At 36.4% G+C, this 14,293-nt stretch overlaps 1 protein-coding gene across 4 annotated transcripts in view; it reads left to right on the top strand.

Moving 5' to 3' along the window:
- The window catches only part of Srek1 (splicing regulatory glutamine/lysine-rich protein 1), a 38,380-nt gene extending 24,453 nt beyond the window's left edge, over nucleotides 1-13,927 (top strand). For all 4 annotated transcript variants that reach the window (XM_005392605.2, XM_005392608.2, XM_005392611.2 and 1 more), the window contains 5 exons: nucleotides 1,732-1,851; nucleotides 2,218-2,592; nucleotides 6,449-6,544; nucleotides 10,031-10,175; nucleotides 11,788-13,927. In XM_005392605.2, the coding sequence (XP_005392662.1) occupies nucleotides 1,732-1,851; nucleotides 2,218-2,592; nucleotides 6,449-6,544; nucleotides 10,031-10,175; nucleotides 11,788-11,937 (886 nt within the window). In that variant the 3' untranslated portion in view covers nucleotides 11,938-13,927. The remainder of the gene's footprint in view (nucleotides 1-1,731; nucleotides 1,852-2,217; nucleotides 2,593-6,448; nucleotides 6,545-10,030; nucleotides 10,176-11,787) is intronic.
- The last annotated feature ends 366 nt before the right edge of the window (nucleotides 13,928-14,293 follow it).

Below are 14,293 nucleotides of genomic sequence, written 5' to 3'. Positions count from 1 at the left end.
TTAAAAATATGGTATAAAGACAAATATATTATCTTTAAAGCAGTATAATAGATGAGCAGTTGAAAATTAGCTGTAGGAAATCAAATTCTGGCTAACTGAAAAATGTATTTTAAAATAAGATTTCAAGCCAAGCATGGTGGTGCACACCTGTACGCTGGGAAACTGCCGCCTGGGAAGTTCAAGTGCTGCCTGGCCAATTTAGATCCTGCCTTAAAATAAAAATGTTAAAAAGGGTGGGTGCTGTGTGAAGGTCTTGGGTTCAATCCCCTGTACGGAACCTGGGATGTTGAGTATTATCTGAGGATGTTTTTGGTTTTAGAGCATACCACAAATATGGTCACTTAACTGTGTATTTATCTTATGGATATTTGCTGTAATTTAGCATATTGAAACCAGACCATCAAAATGACCATCATACTTATGGAAGTTCATTAAACCTTCTTTGAATAAATAAAAATGTGAAGTTTACATTTGTGTTAAATTTTGATAGTGATGATGATACTGAGAATCAAGATTTTAAGCATGAGGTTCTCTGTGCCAGAGACTGCAAGACGGTTTCCCTAACATCCTGTGATTCAGTTTTTGTGATAGTTGTAGTGGGCACAGGTGTGATTCTCACTCCCTGAGGTTAGTGACTAGCCAGAGAGCCCTCCTAGCCAGTGGCAAAGCTGGCTCTCAGAGGCAGACGGTTACGCTCCAGAGTCGGTAGTGAATCTGATCCCTTTGTTATCTGAGTTGTATCCATCTGTTCTGTTACATTTTAGTAAGTAGTGCCTGGGATACTTCATTATGAAAAAAAATTTTAAAAATTCCAAAACCCATTTCTTCTGTTGGAAAAAGGGGTCCTATCCATAACGAAAAGACAGTTTTTTCTAGAAGAATTCCAGTAATAATGGATTCTTTCAGTAGCTATGATTATAGTTGGAGCTATAAAATCAAGTCATTGCCAAGTCTAGCATTTGGTTATATCTAGTTTTACTTCATGAGTAATGATTTTTATTTTTCTGTTGCACTAGCGCTGTCATTAAGTTCTGTGCTTCTGTTTGTTGTGACAAACAGTACATGGCCATTTATACAAATTACTTTGAATAGGCTGGGCATGATGTCACATGCTTATAATCAGTCCCAGCACTTGGAAGGCTGAGGCAGAAGGATCACTGTGAGTTCCAGGCTAGTCTGAACTACCCATCAAGACCCTGTTACAAGAAAAAAAAAAAGGAAATTACTTTGAACATATACCATTGCTACCCATCAAGATGAGTCGAAACTAGCATATAAACATGCCAAGAGTTAAAGATAATTTATGGCATGGAAAACTTAGATTGTGGGAAATATCTATCTTCTATAATAATTTGAGGAGATAATTTTTTTTTTTGAAGCAGGGTCTCACTATGCAGCTCAGGCTGACCTTGAACTCACTATGTAGTCCATGCTGGCCTCGAACTCACAGCAGTCCTGCCTCAGTTCCCAAGTGCAGGGATTACAGGTGTACACCACCATGCCTGGCTCAAATTCTTCGTTTTGTGTTCTAGACAAAGTATCTGGTAAAGTTGCCTGTAAGTAAACTTAATTTCTAGTAATGTAAACAAAACGTTATGTAAGGCAAATTTTAAAATATTGGCAAATCCTGTTAGGATACACTTTTAAATTCTCTTAGGTCTTCAGTTTTTTACAAAAGAAATTTTAAGGATAAGTTTTGATTTTGAATTTCTAACAATTTGTTTTCCTCAGGAGTAGATCCCATAACAGATCACGTTCGAGACAGAAGGACAGACGTAGATCCAAGAGCCCACATAAAAAACGCTCCAAATCGAGGGAGAGACGGAAATCAAGGAGTCGTTCACGTTCACGGTGAGTTTTAGAGAAGTTATGAGTAATTTCAAAAGTCACTAGTTTAGTGATTGATTTTTTTCTTTTGTGGTTTAGGCTTTTAATGAGAAATAAAATTTCTTTCTGATTGTTTTAGTAGTAAAGGATTAATAATGAGTGCCACTGATTTGAATCTGATGGTCAGTATGACTCATGAGTTTCCTGATGACTCAGCTCAGCCTGGTAATTGCTTTATTGAGCAACTTCATGTGCACTGGAGTGACTTACACGTGTATATGCAACGTCTACGGCTGTTGTAAATGATTTTCTGTCACTAATTGCTAAAGAAAGAGGGAGGCTCCCAGGGGGGAGAATTATTTACTTACCGATTTATTTTTGTTTTTCAAGGGACAAGAGAAAAGATATTCGGGAAAAGATGAAGGAAAAGGAAAGAGTAAAAGAGAAAGATAGAGAAAAGGAAAGGGAAAAAGAGAGAGAGAGGGAAAAGGAACGGGAGAAAGAAAAGGAACGGGGCAAAAACAAAGACCGGGACAAAGAACGAGAAAAAGACCGGGACAAGGACAAGGACAAGGACAGAGAGAGAGAGCGGGAAAAAGAGCATGAAAAGGAGCGAGACAAAGAGAAGGAAAAGGAACAGGACAAAGAAAAGGAACGAGAAAAGGACAGATCCAAAGAGATAGACGAAAAAAGGAAGAAGGATAAAAAGTCCAGAACACCCCCCAGGAGTTACAATGCATCGAGAAGATCGCGTAGTTCCAGCAGGTTTGATACGCTTTCACACTTTTTTTTAAACCGAGGTTTAATGATGACCAATGAAAATACAGAGTTTTAAGTAAGGGAGAAATTATTTCATGCAAGGTGAGCCCATGTGGTAATTAGGGAACATTTCGTCTACTTAACTGTAAAGTGAATACTTCCCTGGCTGAGGGATTGTTACAGTATTGAACGTGTGAGGAGGGGAAAGAGATGATGTTTGGACAAAATTATTTGCAAAACTAGCTGTCCTTCATAGTGCATAACCCAGTTAATTTATTATTACTGTTTTTGTTTTCTTGCAGGGTAGATGTTAGGGAAGCTGTTTTAGAATTCTGTGTGCGTGTACATATGTGGTATATATACATACTAATATATTAATTGATCTCACATATACACATACATATATGCACACACATAAAGAGATACAGACATAAATGTATGTGTATATTTTTAAATTGACCTCTTATGTGTCTGTATTTGTTTGGACCAGTGTGGTAAATTTCAACATGCAAAATAGTTCGTGAAGTTGCAGTGTCATTTTTTTTTTCTGTCATCTATGCTGGTTTTTACCTCTCTGTTGAATACATGACATTTAAATTTTGAGCTGGGCATGGTAGTGCACGCTTATAATCGTAGCATTTGGGAGGCTGAGGCAGGAGGATCACCATGAGTTTGGGGCCAGCCTGAAGTACATAGTGTACATAGTGAGAACCTGTCCTCCCCCCCCAAAATAAAACGGACATTTAAATTTTGATTCTCCTTTATCACATGTAGTCCTCCTCCCCCCCACAACTGTTCTCTAGATTTATTGATAGGTACACTGCCATCAGGTGGCAGCAGGTTGCCATAATAACAGTTACACATGAAAGTCTTCCTCAAGGTTAACTAAACCCACGTACTGTATTCCGTATACCATGACTATAGATAAAGTTTCTAATTTTGCATCAAAGTGTATCTTAAAATTAAAAAATACACGCTTTGGCAAAAATATTTTTTCGTAGCAAACAATTTGAGATAAAGGAATATTTTTCCTGTTTTTAAAATTTGTGAGTTTGAGCCAGGCATGGTGGTGCCCACCTGTAATCCCAGCAGTTGGGAGGCTGAGGCAGGAGGATTTCCATGAGTTTGAGGCCAGCCTGAGCTACATAGTGAGACCTTATTTCAAAAAAAAAAAAAAAAAAACAAACAAACCAAAAAAACCCAAAGTTGTGAGTTTGAGAGTATATTCTTAATATTAGTTTTTGACAAATATCAAAAGATAATAAAAGATAAACTGCAGACTTCTCAGGTTTCACTTTATATAGCCCTCACAAGTTTGTGAGAAGATTGTTACTGGTGTTGTAAAAATATGAAGAAACTGAAGCATGGTCCATCTGCTCTGCAGTTCAGGGTCAGAAATACAGCGAACCCCTTTCCTTCTTTCTAGAAATGAAGTTTGAGAATTTTCCAACCAGTAATTAGTATCTGCTTTTAGACACTGCTTCAGAACCACGAAGTTGAAAGCAATAGTTTATGTTACAGTGGGGTTTAAAATAGATTACTGTTACATCTCAGCACATTGAACCCAAAATTGAAAAACTCTACTGTTTTGTTATGGTTATCTGTTTAGCCTGTGGCTGCAGCTTCACTGCAGAGTGATTTTACTGATTGTGTCATACATGCCTTCCTGATTGTATGACTAGACATTATCCTTTGTGGCACCAGATGCTTTGGCTCCTTTTTAATACCTTGAATGTACTTTCTCTGAAGACCTTGAAATGTTTAATTTTTCGAGCTGGGGATGTGGCCCCAGTGGAAGAGCTCTTGCTTTGCATGTACAAGACCTTAGGTTTGATCCCCAGTACCACAAAAAATAAAAACAAACAGAAGGTTTAGTTTTGTACTGACCATTTTAAGTCACTTGATCTTTTAGAAGTTCAAATGGTCACATTTAGTCCTATTCTAAAATAACCCCTGGGGCCTAGAGAATAGGAGATGGCTAGCAGCTAGTGTTAGTTCATAAAAGTGCAACAATATGGAATGTTTTTACTTCAGAAAAGCTCAACAAAAAGACAGTTTCTCTATTGTTTTGCATTTTCCTGCTTTCAAGATGGTTACTGAGTAGGAGACATTCTAATTGCTCAGACATAGGCTGCTTCATTTTTATTTCCAACATTGTCTCCCACTCTGTTGATAGTACATCTGTACCCGTGCTTAGAGTACAGGGGATTGAACTCTGATCCTTTGCATTGAGCTGTATGCCCAGTGACTTTTTTTTTTTTAAGAGAAAGGGTGTTGCTAAGTTGCCCAGGCATTGAAATTTTTTAAAGTATTAAAGTGTTGCCTAATATATATTTTTAAAGAACATTTTGAAATTTTAAAGAATTTCAGTGCTTAAAAGTTATTATCAATAAGAATGAGTACCTAAAACAAAAGAGGGCTAGGAGTGTAGCCCAGTGGGAGGCTCTGGGTTTGGCTCTCAGCACTGGGAACAAAAAGGAAAGAAAGGAAAAAAAATACTTATCAAATTCTACTTTGCACCAGGCTCTATGGCTGATACTTAGCCTTACAACAACACTGTAAGTCTTGAGTTATTAATTACCCTTATTTTCCAGTTGAATATACAGACTCGGGTTGAATAATATTTTTTTTTTTTTTTTGGTTTTTCTCCGGTACCGAGAACCGAACTCACGACCTTGCGCTTGCCAGGCAGGCGCTTTGCCGCTGAGCTAAATCCCCAGCCCCTTGAATAATATTTTTGTTCTCAAAGCTTTTGAGCTTCCTGAGTCCTTTTGAACATCTCCCATGTATACCACTAATAATACTGACTTTATTAAGTTTTTAATTTTAGAAAAGAAAAATAAGAGATGCCAAGGAGAGCTTGAGTTCGAAAGGATTGATTTGTTTCAGCTACTGTTCAGTCACTGATTATCTGAGCTCCTTATAAGAGATCACTGAATATGTTAATCATTTAATTCATGCATCCTTACATCTTGTGCCTTGAATTATGGACATGGTGAAGTTTGTTTCTAAATTGATCACTCTTAAAAATGAAGTAATTTTAAAAAATGAAGTAATTTACACTATGCATCATTTGGGTTTTACACAGGTTTATAATAATAAACATTGTTAATTTATGTAGCAACTCTTACTCTGCTATGTTTAAATCCTAGGTTTTTTTTTTTGTCTTTGAGATGAGGTTTTGCTAGGTAGTTCAAACTGGCCTCAAACTCGCAGCAGTCCTCCTGCCTCAGCCTCCTGAGTGCTGACATTACAGGCATGTGCCACCACACCCAGCTTTAAATCCTAGAGTTTAACTTAGTATTTCATATGTAGGTAATTTGTGTAATTTTAATTTAATAGAACAGTAATAAAATTATAGGTTGGAGGGAAAAGCAATTTCTCTATAAAATGATACTGATTTAAATGCCTTTTTGGAGTACTTGAGCTTATTAGATAGTTTACATTTTACAAGCTGACTTACTCAGTTCTTGAAGAATGTGTTTGTTACAAAATAATCCACAGTGGGGCAGCAGGGAGCTAGATACATGACAAGAGGGTCTTGTGATAGGCAGAATATGTTACAGATACTGCAGAAGAACATATTTGAGGGACTCTGAAACATCATTTATAAGCATCATTTATATTGTTCTACTCAAGAAATTTTGGGGGCTAGAGATGTAACTCAGTGGCACAGGGCCCAGGATTCATCCCCAGCCTAGAAAAATACCCAGTAAAAAGCCTAAATAAGTACAATAAATTAAAAAAACAGGCCTCTGAGGAGGGCTACGCGCTTGAGGGGATCAGAAACTGTTTTGCTTTTATATGTTTGATCTGCCTGTTACTTCACTTGTTATTCAGTGACCCTTTTTTTTGCTTTCAGGGATAGGCGCAGGAGGAGAAGCAGGAGTTCTTCCAGGTCACCAAGAGCATCAAAAACCATAAAAAGGAAATCTTCCAGGTCTCCATCCCCTAGGAGGTTAGTTTTAGAAGGCATGTTCTAAAACTGAGAAGCAGCAGGAAATTTTTAAAAAAAATTTAAATTATCTTTTTAATCTTCTAAAAATTTTGTATTTTGAATGAGTAATAACCTTTGTATCCTTCAGAAATTAATCTAGAAAGTTATAGTGTCTTTTACCCATGTATTCATCCACTCTGTCCCCTTAAGTAATGATATTACTAGTTTTTCTGTGTATTCCAGTTTTGTATACAGATCTGAGAATAATCTTGTTTTTTTCATATAAGAAGCACAAAATACATACTGTTGAACACTCGTTGCTTCCGTATGGTTGAGATACAGTGTCTTCACTCCATGTATAATTGAATGGACTCTGATTGTGTGGTGGTACTGTTGTTTTTTTAACCTGCCTGTGGTATACTGGGCTTTCTCAGTTTTCCTATTATAAATTACATAATTCTGTAACAAATAGCTTTGGACTTAACATTGCTTTGTAGTATACATGTGTGTAGAAAAATTTCCAGAAGTGCTATTGTCGGGTTAGAAGGTGTGCTTGTAATAGCTACAGTAGATTGCTATCAAAGTTATGGATTTTGTCCGTTTGGTAGGTAAGAAGTGACATCCTTAACAGTATAATTCTAGTTGAATTTCTCTTACTATGTGTGAAGGTGACCATCTGTATATTTTAAGGCCATTTGTATTTTCTTTTCTGTGATATACTTTCCCTGTTTTACTTTGAAGCCTTTTTATGCCTTTCCCTTGTCTATTTTCCACAGCTCTTTGTTTTTCTTTCTTTCTCTTTTTTTTAATTGAACCCAGTGCCTTCACACCGAGCTACACTTCCTGCCCCCTTTATTTATTTATTTGTTTGTGTGAGGAGGTTGAGGCAGAGTCATGCTATGTAGTTCAGGCTGGCCTTGAACTCTGTGTAGCGCAGGTTGACTTCGAACTCATGGTGATCCTCCTGCCTTAGCCTCACGAGTGCTGGGATTACAGGCATGTGCCACCATGCCTGGCCTTATTTATTTATTTTAAAACAGTTTTAAAGTAGTTTTTGTTTTTGATACAGGGTATCACTGTGTAGTTTAGGCTGGTGTTGAATTCACTGTGTAGCCCAGGCCGACCTCAAACTCACAATGATCCTTCTGCCTCAGCCTCCTGAGTGCTGAGATTACAGGTGGGCGGTACTCACCTGGCTGCCCTTTTTATTTTCAGGCAAGGTCTTGCTGATTTAACCCAGGCTGACCTTGAATTTGAGATCCTCCTGCATTAGCCTCCCAGAGAGCTGGGATCTCAAGTGTGCACTACCATACCTGGTTTTTACAATTCTTTTTATATTAGGGAGTTTATTGTTTACTGATTTGAGTGTAGATATTCATAGTTTGTCATTTCTTTTTGGATTTATGAAACTTGATTTATAAAAGTTTTTTATTTTTAAAAATTTCTGAATATTTTTCTTTTTGTGACATATTTTGAGTCATAAAATTAGAAAGCTGTTTCACATTCCAAGGTTATGATAAATTGTATTTTGTGTGTGTGTGTGTGACTTTTTGAGACAGGGTCGCACGATGCAGTTCAGGCTGGCCTTGAGCTCACTGTAGCCCAGGCTGGTCTCAAACTCAAAATGATCCTCCTGCCTCAGCCTCCTGAGTGCTAGGATTACAGGCGTGTGTCGCCAGTGCGCCACCATGCCCGGCAATAAATTGTATTCCTTTTTTTTGTTTTTTTCCGGTACCGGGAATCGAACTCATGATGTCGCACTTGGCAGGCAGGCCGCTGTGCCGCTGAGCTAAATCCCCAGCCCCAATAAATTGTATTTCTATGGATATTTTTTTTTGGCATTTAAATCTTTGGTCTGTTAGATTTTATCTTTACATAATATGGTATGTGGACCCAGTTGTATTTTTCCAAATGTTTCTGTGTATTCTAGTACTATTTATTAGAAACTCAAGTTTTTGAAATAGTTTAATAATGTTGCTTTGTCATATTCTAAATTTTTTGTTTATGTTTGGATCTGAGTCTTCTATGCTGTTTTATTAGCGTAACTGACCATTCCTGTGCTGTTGCCCAATGCTTTTGATTATTGAGATTGTAAAGTATTTAAAATAATGGGGGTCTGAGTATGTAACTTAGTGAGTGCAAAAAAAGGTAAGGCTTGTCTTATTTCCATGCCCCTCATTACTCTTTTCTTAAGCTTTCCTAACCATGTATGGGTTTTTCTCCTTTGAACTTAAGTCGATTGCTTAGGTTCCAGAAGTAAAAACCTGTTGATTGGTGTTATAATTGCATTAAATTTCTAAACTAAGGGAAAATGAATATACAGATAGAGTAATAAATAGAGCTCTATGACTCTTAGTCTTTCTGTCCAGGAATGTGGTACCTCTTTCTCCTTTATCAGTCGAGTATTTGTGTTTTTCAGGAATGTCTGATTGTTTTGTACAGGTTATATAAATTTCCTAAATGTATTCCTAGGTATTCCTCCTTGTTCCGTTTTGAAGTCTTTTCTTTTGTTATGTCACCAAATTAGGCATTGATTTGGTTTGTACGTAAGGAAAGTGACTGATATCTCTATGTTTAGTTTTTAATCCCACTGCTTTACTGATTATATTTAGGTTTTTTTTCAGTTGATTTTCTGTGGTTTTTTAGTTATAAGAAACAAATTTATTTTAAAAGACTTTACCAAAGTATAAGCAACATGTTTCCCATCAGGAAGTTGTTACTTTCTTGCTTGTGGTTGTTTATTTTTTGATAATAATGAAAGTCAGAGTTTAAAACTAAATACAGTTGGTTTGTACTCTGTTGCTAATCTGCAGATTAAACTAAACACAAATGAAAAATATATGAAAAAAATGGGATCTACACTAAATATATATACATATATATACCTATATATCTATATATCTATATATATCTATATATATCTATATATATATACTTGGAGTTTTTTGTTTTTTAGGTGCTAGGAGCATGTGCTTTGTGCTCTGCTGTGGAACTACCTCCCAGACCCTGATGAGACTATTTTTCCTTGTCATTTCCTAAACAACATAGTACTGTTTATATAGGATTGACATTGTATTACTGTCCTTGTTCCAGTAATCTTACAAAAGTGACTTTAAAAAGTAGTAAATTCAAATTGTGTTTTATGCAAACATATATAGTAATGGCTGCTACAAAATGACTTGAATATCTTTAAAAAGCTAACTGGGCTAAGGGGTAGAGGAGGAAGGGTTATATGACCTTTTTTTTTTTTTTTTTTTTTTGTCAAACCAGCTCAGTAGGATGCTTATTTAAAATGTATTATTTTATTATTTTGTTTTTTTGGGTTTTTTTCTGGTACCGGGAATTGAACTCACGACCTTGCGCTTGCCGGGCAGGCACTGTGCCACTGAGCTAAATCCCAGCCCCAAAATGTATTATTTTAGATAGCCAGTGTTACATATATTTTGTTAAGAACATAGGTCTTTAATTTCTTATAAATTAACTGAAATATTACCAATATTCTTGTAGCAGAAATAAGAAGGATAAAAAAAGAGAGAAAGAAAGGGACCACATCAGTGAAAGAAGAGAAAGAGAGCGTTCAACTTCCACAAGAAAGAGTTCTAATGATAGAGATGGGAAGGAGAAACTGGAGAAGAACACTGCTTCAGTTAAAGTAAGCACCAGTGCCTGGTTACTGGGGTTACTGAATAATTGAGGTTATTCTTTATCACATAGAAGCAGTTCTGAACATTTTTTTGTTTGTTTATTTAGTGCTAGGGATTGAACCCAGCACTTGTTTTTTTTTTTAATTCTGAGTCATGCTCTTGCTAAGTCACTGAAGTGGCAGGGCTGGGCTCAAACTTGGGGTCTTCCTGCCTCCGTTTGCCAGAGTACTGGGGATTACAGGTGTGTACCACCTGCTCCACATGAAAGCAGTTTTAAATAGAAAGCTTCACGAAGGCAAGAAAATCTTGTGCATTGTTGGTATTTTAAAATACTTGGTAGTTTTTAAAAACTAAGTTTTGAAGAGGTGAGAACCAATGAAAATTTAAACAGTCGCATTCCCTATCTTAGAGAATCAGGAAGTAGCATACCAGTAAATTCTTTTGAAAACCTACAGGTAATGAATGTACTTGATGTATTTATAAAAACGCTTTTTGTCTGTTGCCATTTTCCACAATATGTGTTTCATTAACTTTAACAAGACTGGGTTGTCATTGGTTTTGTAATACGTAGTTAAAATTAAGTTTGTTGAATATGATGTTACGGAAAACTAAATTCTGCCAAGTTTATATTTTTTAAAGATACTTGAAGACGTTCCCCTATCCTGCTAAAGGTTATTGATATTTGGAAATCAGCTGTTCTGGAGCTTGCATTGATTGTATAAAGGTTCATCATAATGTTTATTGAATGTACTGTGTGCCAGGCACTCTTCCCATTTATTCTCCTTTAAGCTGAGGACAGAATTTAGTCTTATTTTTTTAATACTGGTGGTTGAACCCAAGACCTCATACTTTCTAGGAAAGCACTCTCCCACAAAGCTACATCCACTGACCCTTTTAAAATTTTAAATTTTGAGACAGGGTATTGTCTTTCTGACTTTCCCAGGATGGCCTCAAGCTTTTGGTCCTCCTGCCTCACCTTCTCAGGTAGCTAGGATTACAGATGTGCCTCACTGTACCTATTCTTGAGCAGTCTTTTTAAAGGGAAACTGCATTAGTCAGAGTTCCCACTCCTGGACACAGTGCTCAGCACATACAACGTTAATGTGCTCAATGTTTCAGCCCACAGTCGGCGGGCTGCAGGGTTTTAATGGAGCAAAGCTGCTCAGTTGATGGCAAAGCAGAGCAGGGGAAGAGCACCAGAGAGGAAGGAACCAGGTGCCGGGTGCAGACCCCAAGGCCAGCCTCTGTGACCCACGCAGACATACATACCCCAAAGCCAGTCAAGTTGAAAGATGCCCCCTACGGACCACAGGAATAATGACACTCTTTTCTATATTTCCCTATTTTTGTTTCTCATGGCATTTTTGAAGTTCTTCCACTCTTTCAGTAGATCTGTTCCCTTTTTCAGATCTGTTGGCAATATTTATTGTACACTTCCTTCTGTTCACTGATACCTGATGTAGTTTCCATGGGTTTTCTGTCTTTTATGTCCAGTATGAAGGACATATAATGGAAGAAAATTACCCAGTTTCATTCATTCACAAAAGATGAAGTTAAGATCACTTAGCAATAGTAGTTCTTGAAGAAAACAGTAAATGTGTACCTTAATGTTCATTGTAGGAGAAGGAGCACAATAAAGAGCCAGATTCGAGTGTGGGCAAAGAAGTAGATGATAAAGATACACCAAGGACTGAAGAAAATAAAGTGCAGCAAAATGGAAATTGTCAGCCAAATGAAGAAAACCTCTCTACCAAAACTGAAGCAGTATAGGACCAACGAATGCACCTCTACACTCAACGCTGGAATAAAATCCAAAGCTTTTAATTCTCTCAACAAGATGTAAAACAGGGAAGAGATCTAGTTGGGCATAAAGACAGGCGCACCAGTTGTCAGGTGATGTTGTGGACATCTTGTTACTGAGTAAGGAGATAAAGCATGGACATTGTGAAAATACCACAGGTTACCTAGACTCTTCATCTTCTAAAATCTGCATTTCCATGGTGGCTGACACACTTGTCATGTGGTTTGTGAGTGTTTGCCAGGAACCATTGCAAATAAATTGAACATCAGTCATCCAAATTTGTACAAGCCCTAGAGACTGGAGATAAGCATTGGTGGCTCTTTAAAAAATGCTAGTTACTGAATTTTGTATTATTTCACTTTTTTAAGAGAAAAATTTCATTATATACAATTTGATGATGTGCTTGAAATTGGTGCAGATATATACACACCATTGTAAGTGCAAAGTATGTAAGAAGTTTTAACATTTCACGGGATTTACAGTGATTGTGTTAAATTCTCACTATTGTGTTTTCTTTTTGCTCACTGTTTAGGACAGCAGTTTTTCTTTAAAATAGTTTTACAGATTAAAATTGCTTAAATAAGTGGATTACAAAACAACTGACAATGCATGCTACTGTTCTCTTTCAAAAGGAAGAGCAACTGTGTTGAATACTAATAGTAATGTATTAGTATTCAGTGTTTAGAATCATTGGGTCTACCCACAAAGTAAGCATTTTTTTAAACTTTCTTGACATTTCCAACCTTACTATGAATATTGCAGTGTGTTTTGTCAGCTGTAGGTGGCAAAGACGCCCTTATAAAAAAGAAACTGGGTTCAAAATGGGCAACGGGAGCACAAGCTGAAGCTGTAGTGCCTTCTACAATGTGGTAACTTTTCTAGAATTTTATATGTGCTAGTCACTCTCCATTCATATGGAATCTAGGTGGATGTTCAAACCCATAGAGAAGTGTGTAAGCGGTATGTCAGAAGAGCTTCTTACTTAGTTCAAGTATGAAAAGGAAGTCCTGTTTTCAAGACTGACTTCAGAGTTTAAAACAATGCAGTGTTGGGACCATCAATTTTATACTGTGACAATTGAAAATAAACATGTTCTTTTCTCTTCAAATCAAAGGAAACCTTTTAGTTGACTCCATTGGATGGCCTTAATTATTACCTCTCAATCAACTCCTAAGCATTGTATAGAAATCATACTTTAAGGGAGGATTAAGAGCATACGGGAGGTTATTTATGTTTCAAGGATACGTTTACTTGAGTTTCAGATACAGGTCATCTGTCATCAAGCTTATGTTTTGCTGAAAGTATGCAAGGAGTAAAACGACAACATTGCTAATGTTTTCCCCAAAATTATTTGTAATTTCTGTGCTTTTTCATTATTACTATCAAAAAGTAATGCTTTTAATTAGCATATTATTAAAAATCAAGTATAATTGTTTTAATGCAATCTAATACAATCAAATTGCCTTACCTCATGGGAAGAGCTACTTTTGTAGATTATAAAAACTGAGTAGCACATTAGTTACTTGGTTTCAACTTGAGTTTTCTCTTAATGTTAATATAGTTGAAACTTAAGTATTTGGTGGAGAATGGGAAAAGTTGCCCCTTTTGCAAGTAATGAAGCCTGGTTTGATAATGAAGCTGCTTAATCATCTTCATGTGTTCAGAATTCCTGTGTGTTTGGTTTTTTCCCTTTTTGTCACTGTGTACATTAAAAGTTTCTAAAATGCTTTACTATGTAAAGTATAGATGGTCATTTTAATCATTCAACCTCGTATGGTTGGCTGGTGAACAGCTTATTCTGATACAGTAATGCTTGGGTGCGCACAGAAAGATTGTGAAGTGTGTGTCTTGCATCAACAGCTGTCTTATTTATGATATGTAAGTAGAATAGAGCAAATGTTTGAATCTTTGTTATTTTTAGTACCATTTCTCTAATAAAGCTAAGTATTTTAGAGGAAAGTATTTGTTTATGCATTTCAAAAAAACACCTTAGTTTTCACTCTGCTTGTTTTAGTTGGCATATTGTTTTGGCTTGGGGAGCTTGTGATTGTGTGGTGTCTATAAAATAGTCATTTAAAGTTTGTTTTCTTATAGTGTGGACACTGAAATTTTTTAAGGTTAGAAATTATTTAATTTGATTCCTGCTGCTAATTACTTTTTTCCTGATAATACTTTTTAAGTTATAAAATAGTCACATTAATCTTGAAAAGGTAATTTATAAAGCCTTGAGAATGAGTAAAAATACAAGGGATCTGGAGAAAGTGAAATTAGACTACTGTGTGGGATTTCACACTTTCCTACAGGGAAGCAGGGCTTCCTCAGGTC

The sequence above is a fragment of the Chinchilla lanigera genome, unplaced genomic scaffold (genome assembly GCF_000276665.1).
Source record: "Chinchilla lanigera isolate Chin_1 unplaced genomic scaffold, ChiLan1.0 scaffold00045, whole genome shotgun sequence".
Classification (NCBI taxonomy): Eukaryota; Metazoa; Chordata; class Mammalia; order Rodentia; family Chinchillidae; genus Chinchilla; species Chinchilla lanigera.
This window is presented reverse-complemented; position numbering and strand designations above follow the sequence as displayed.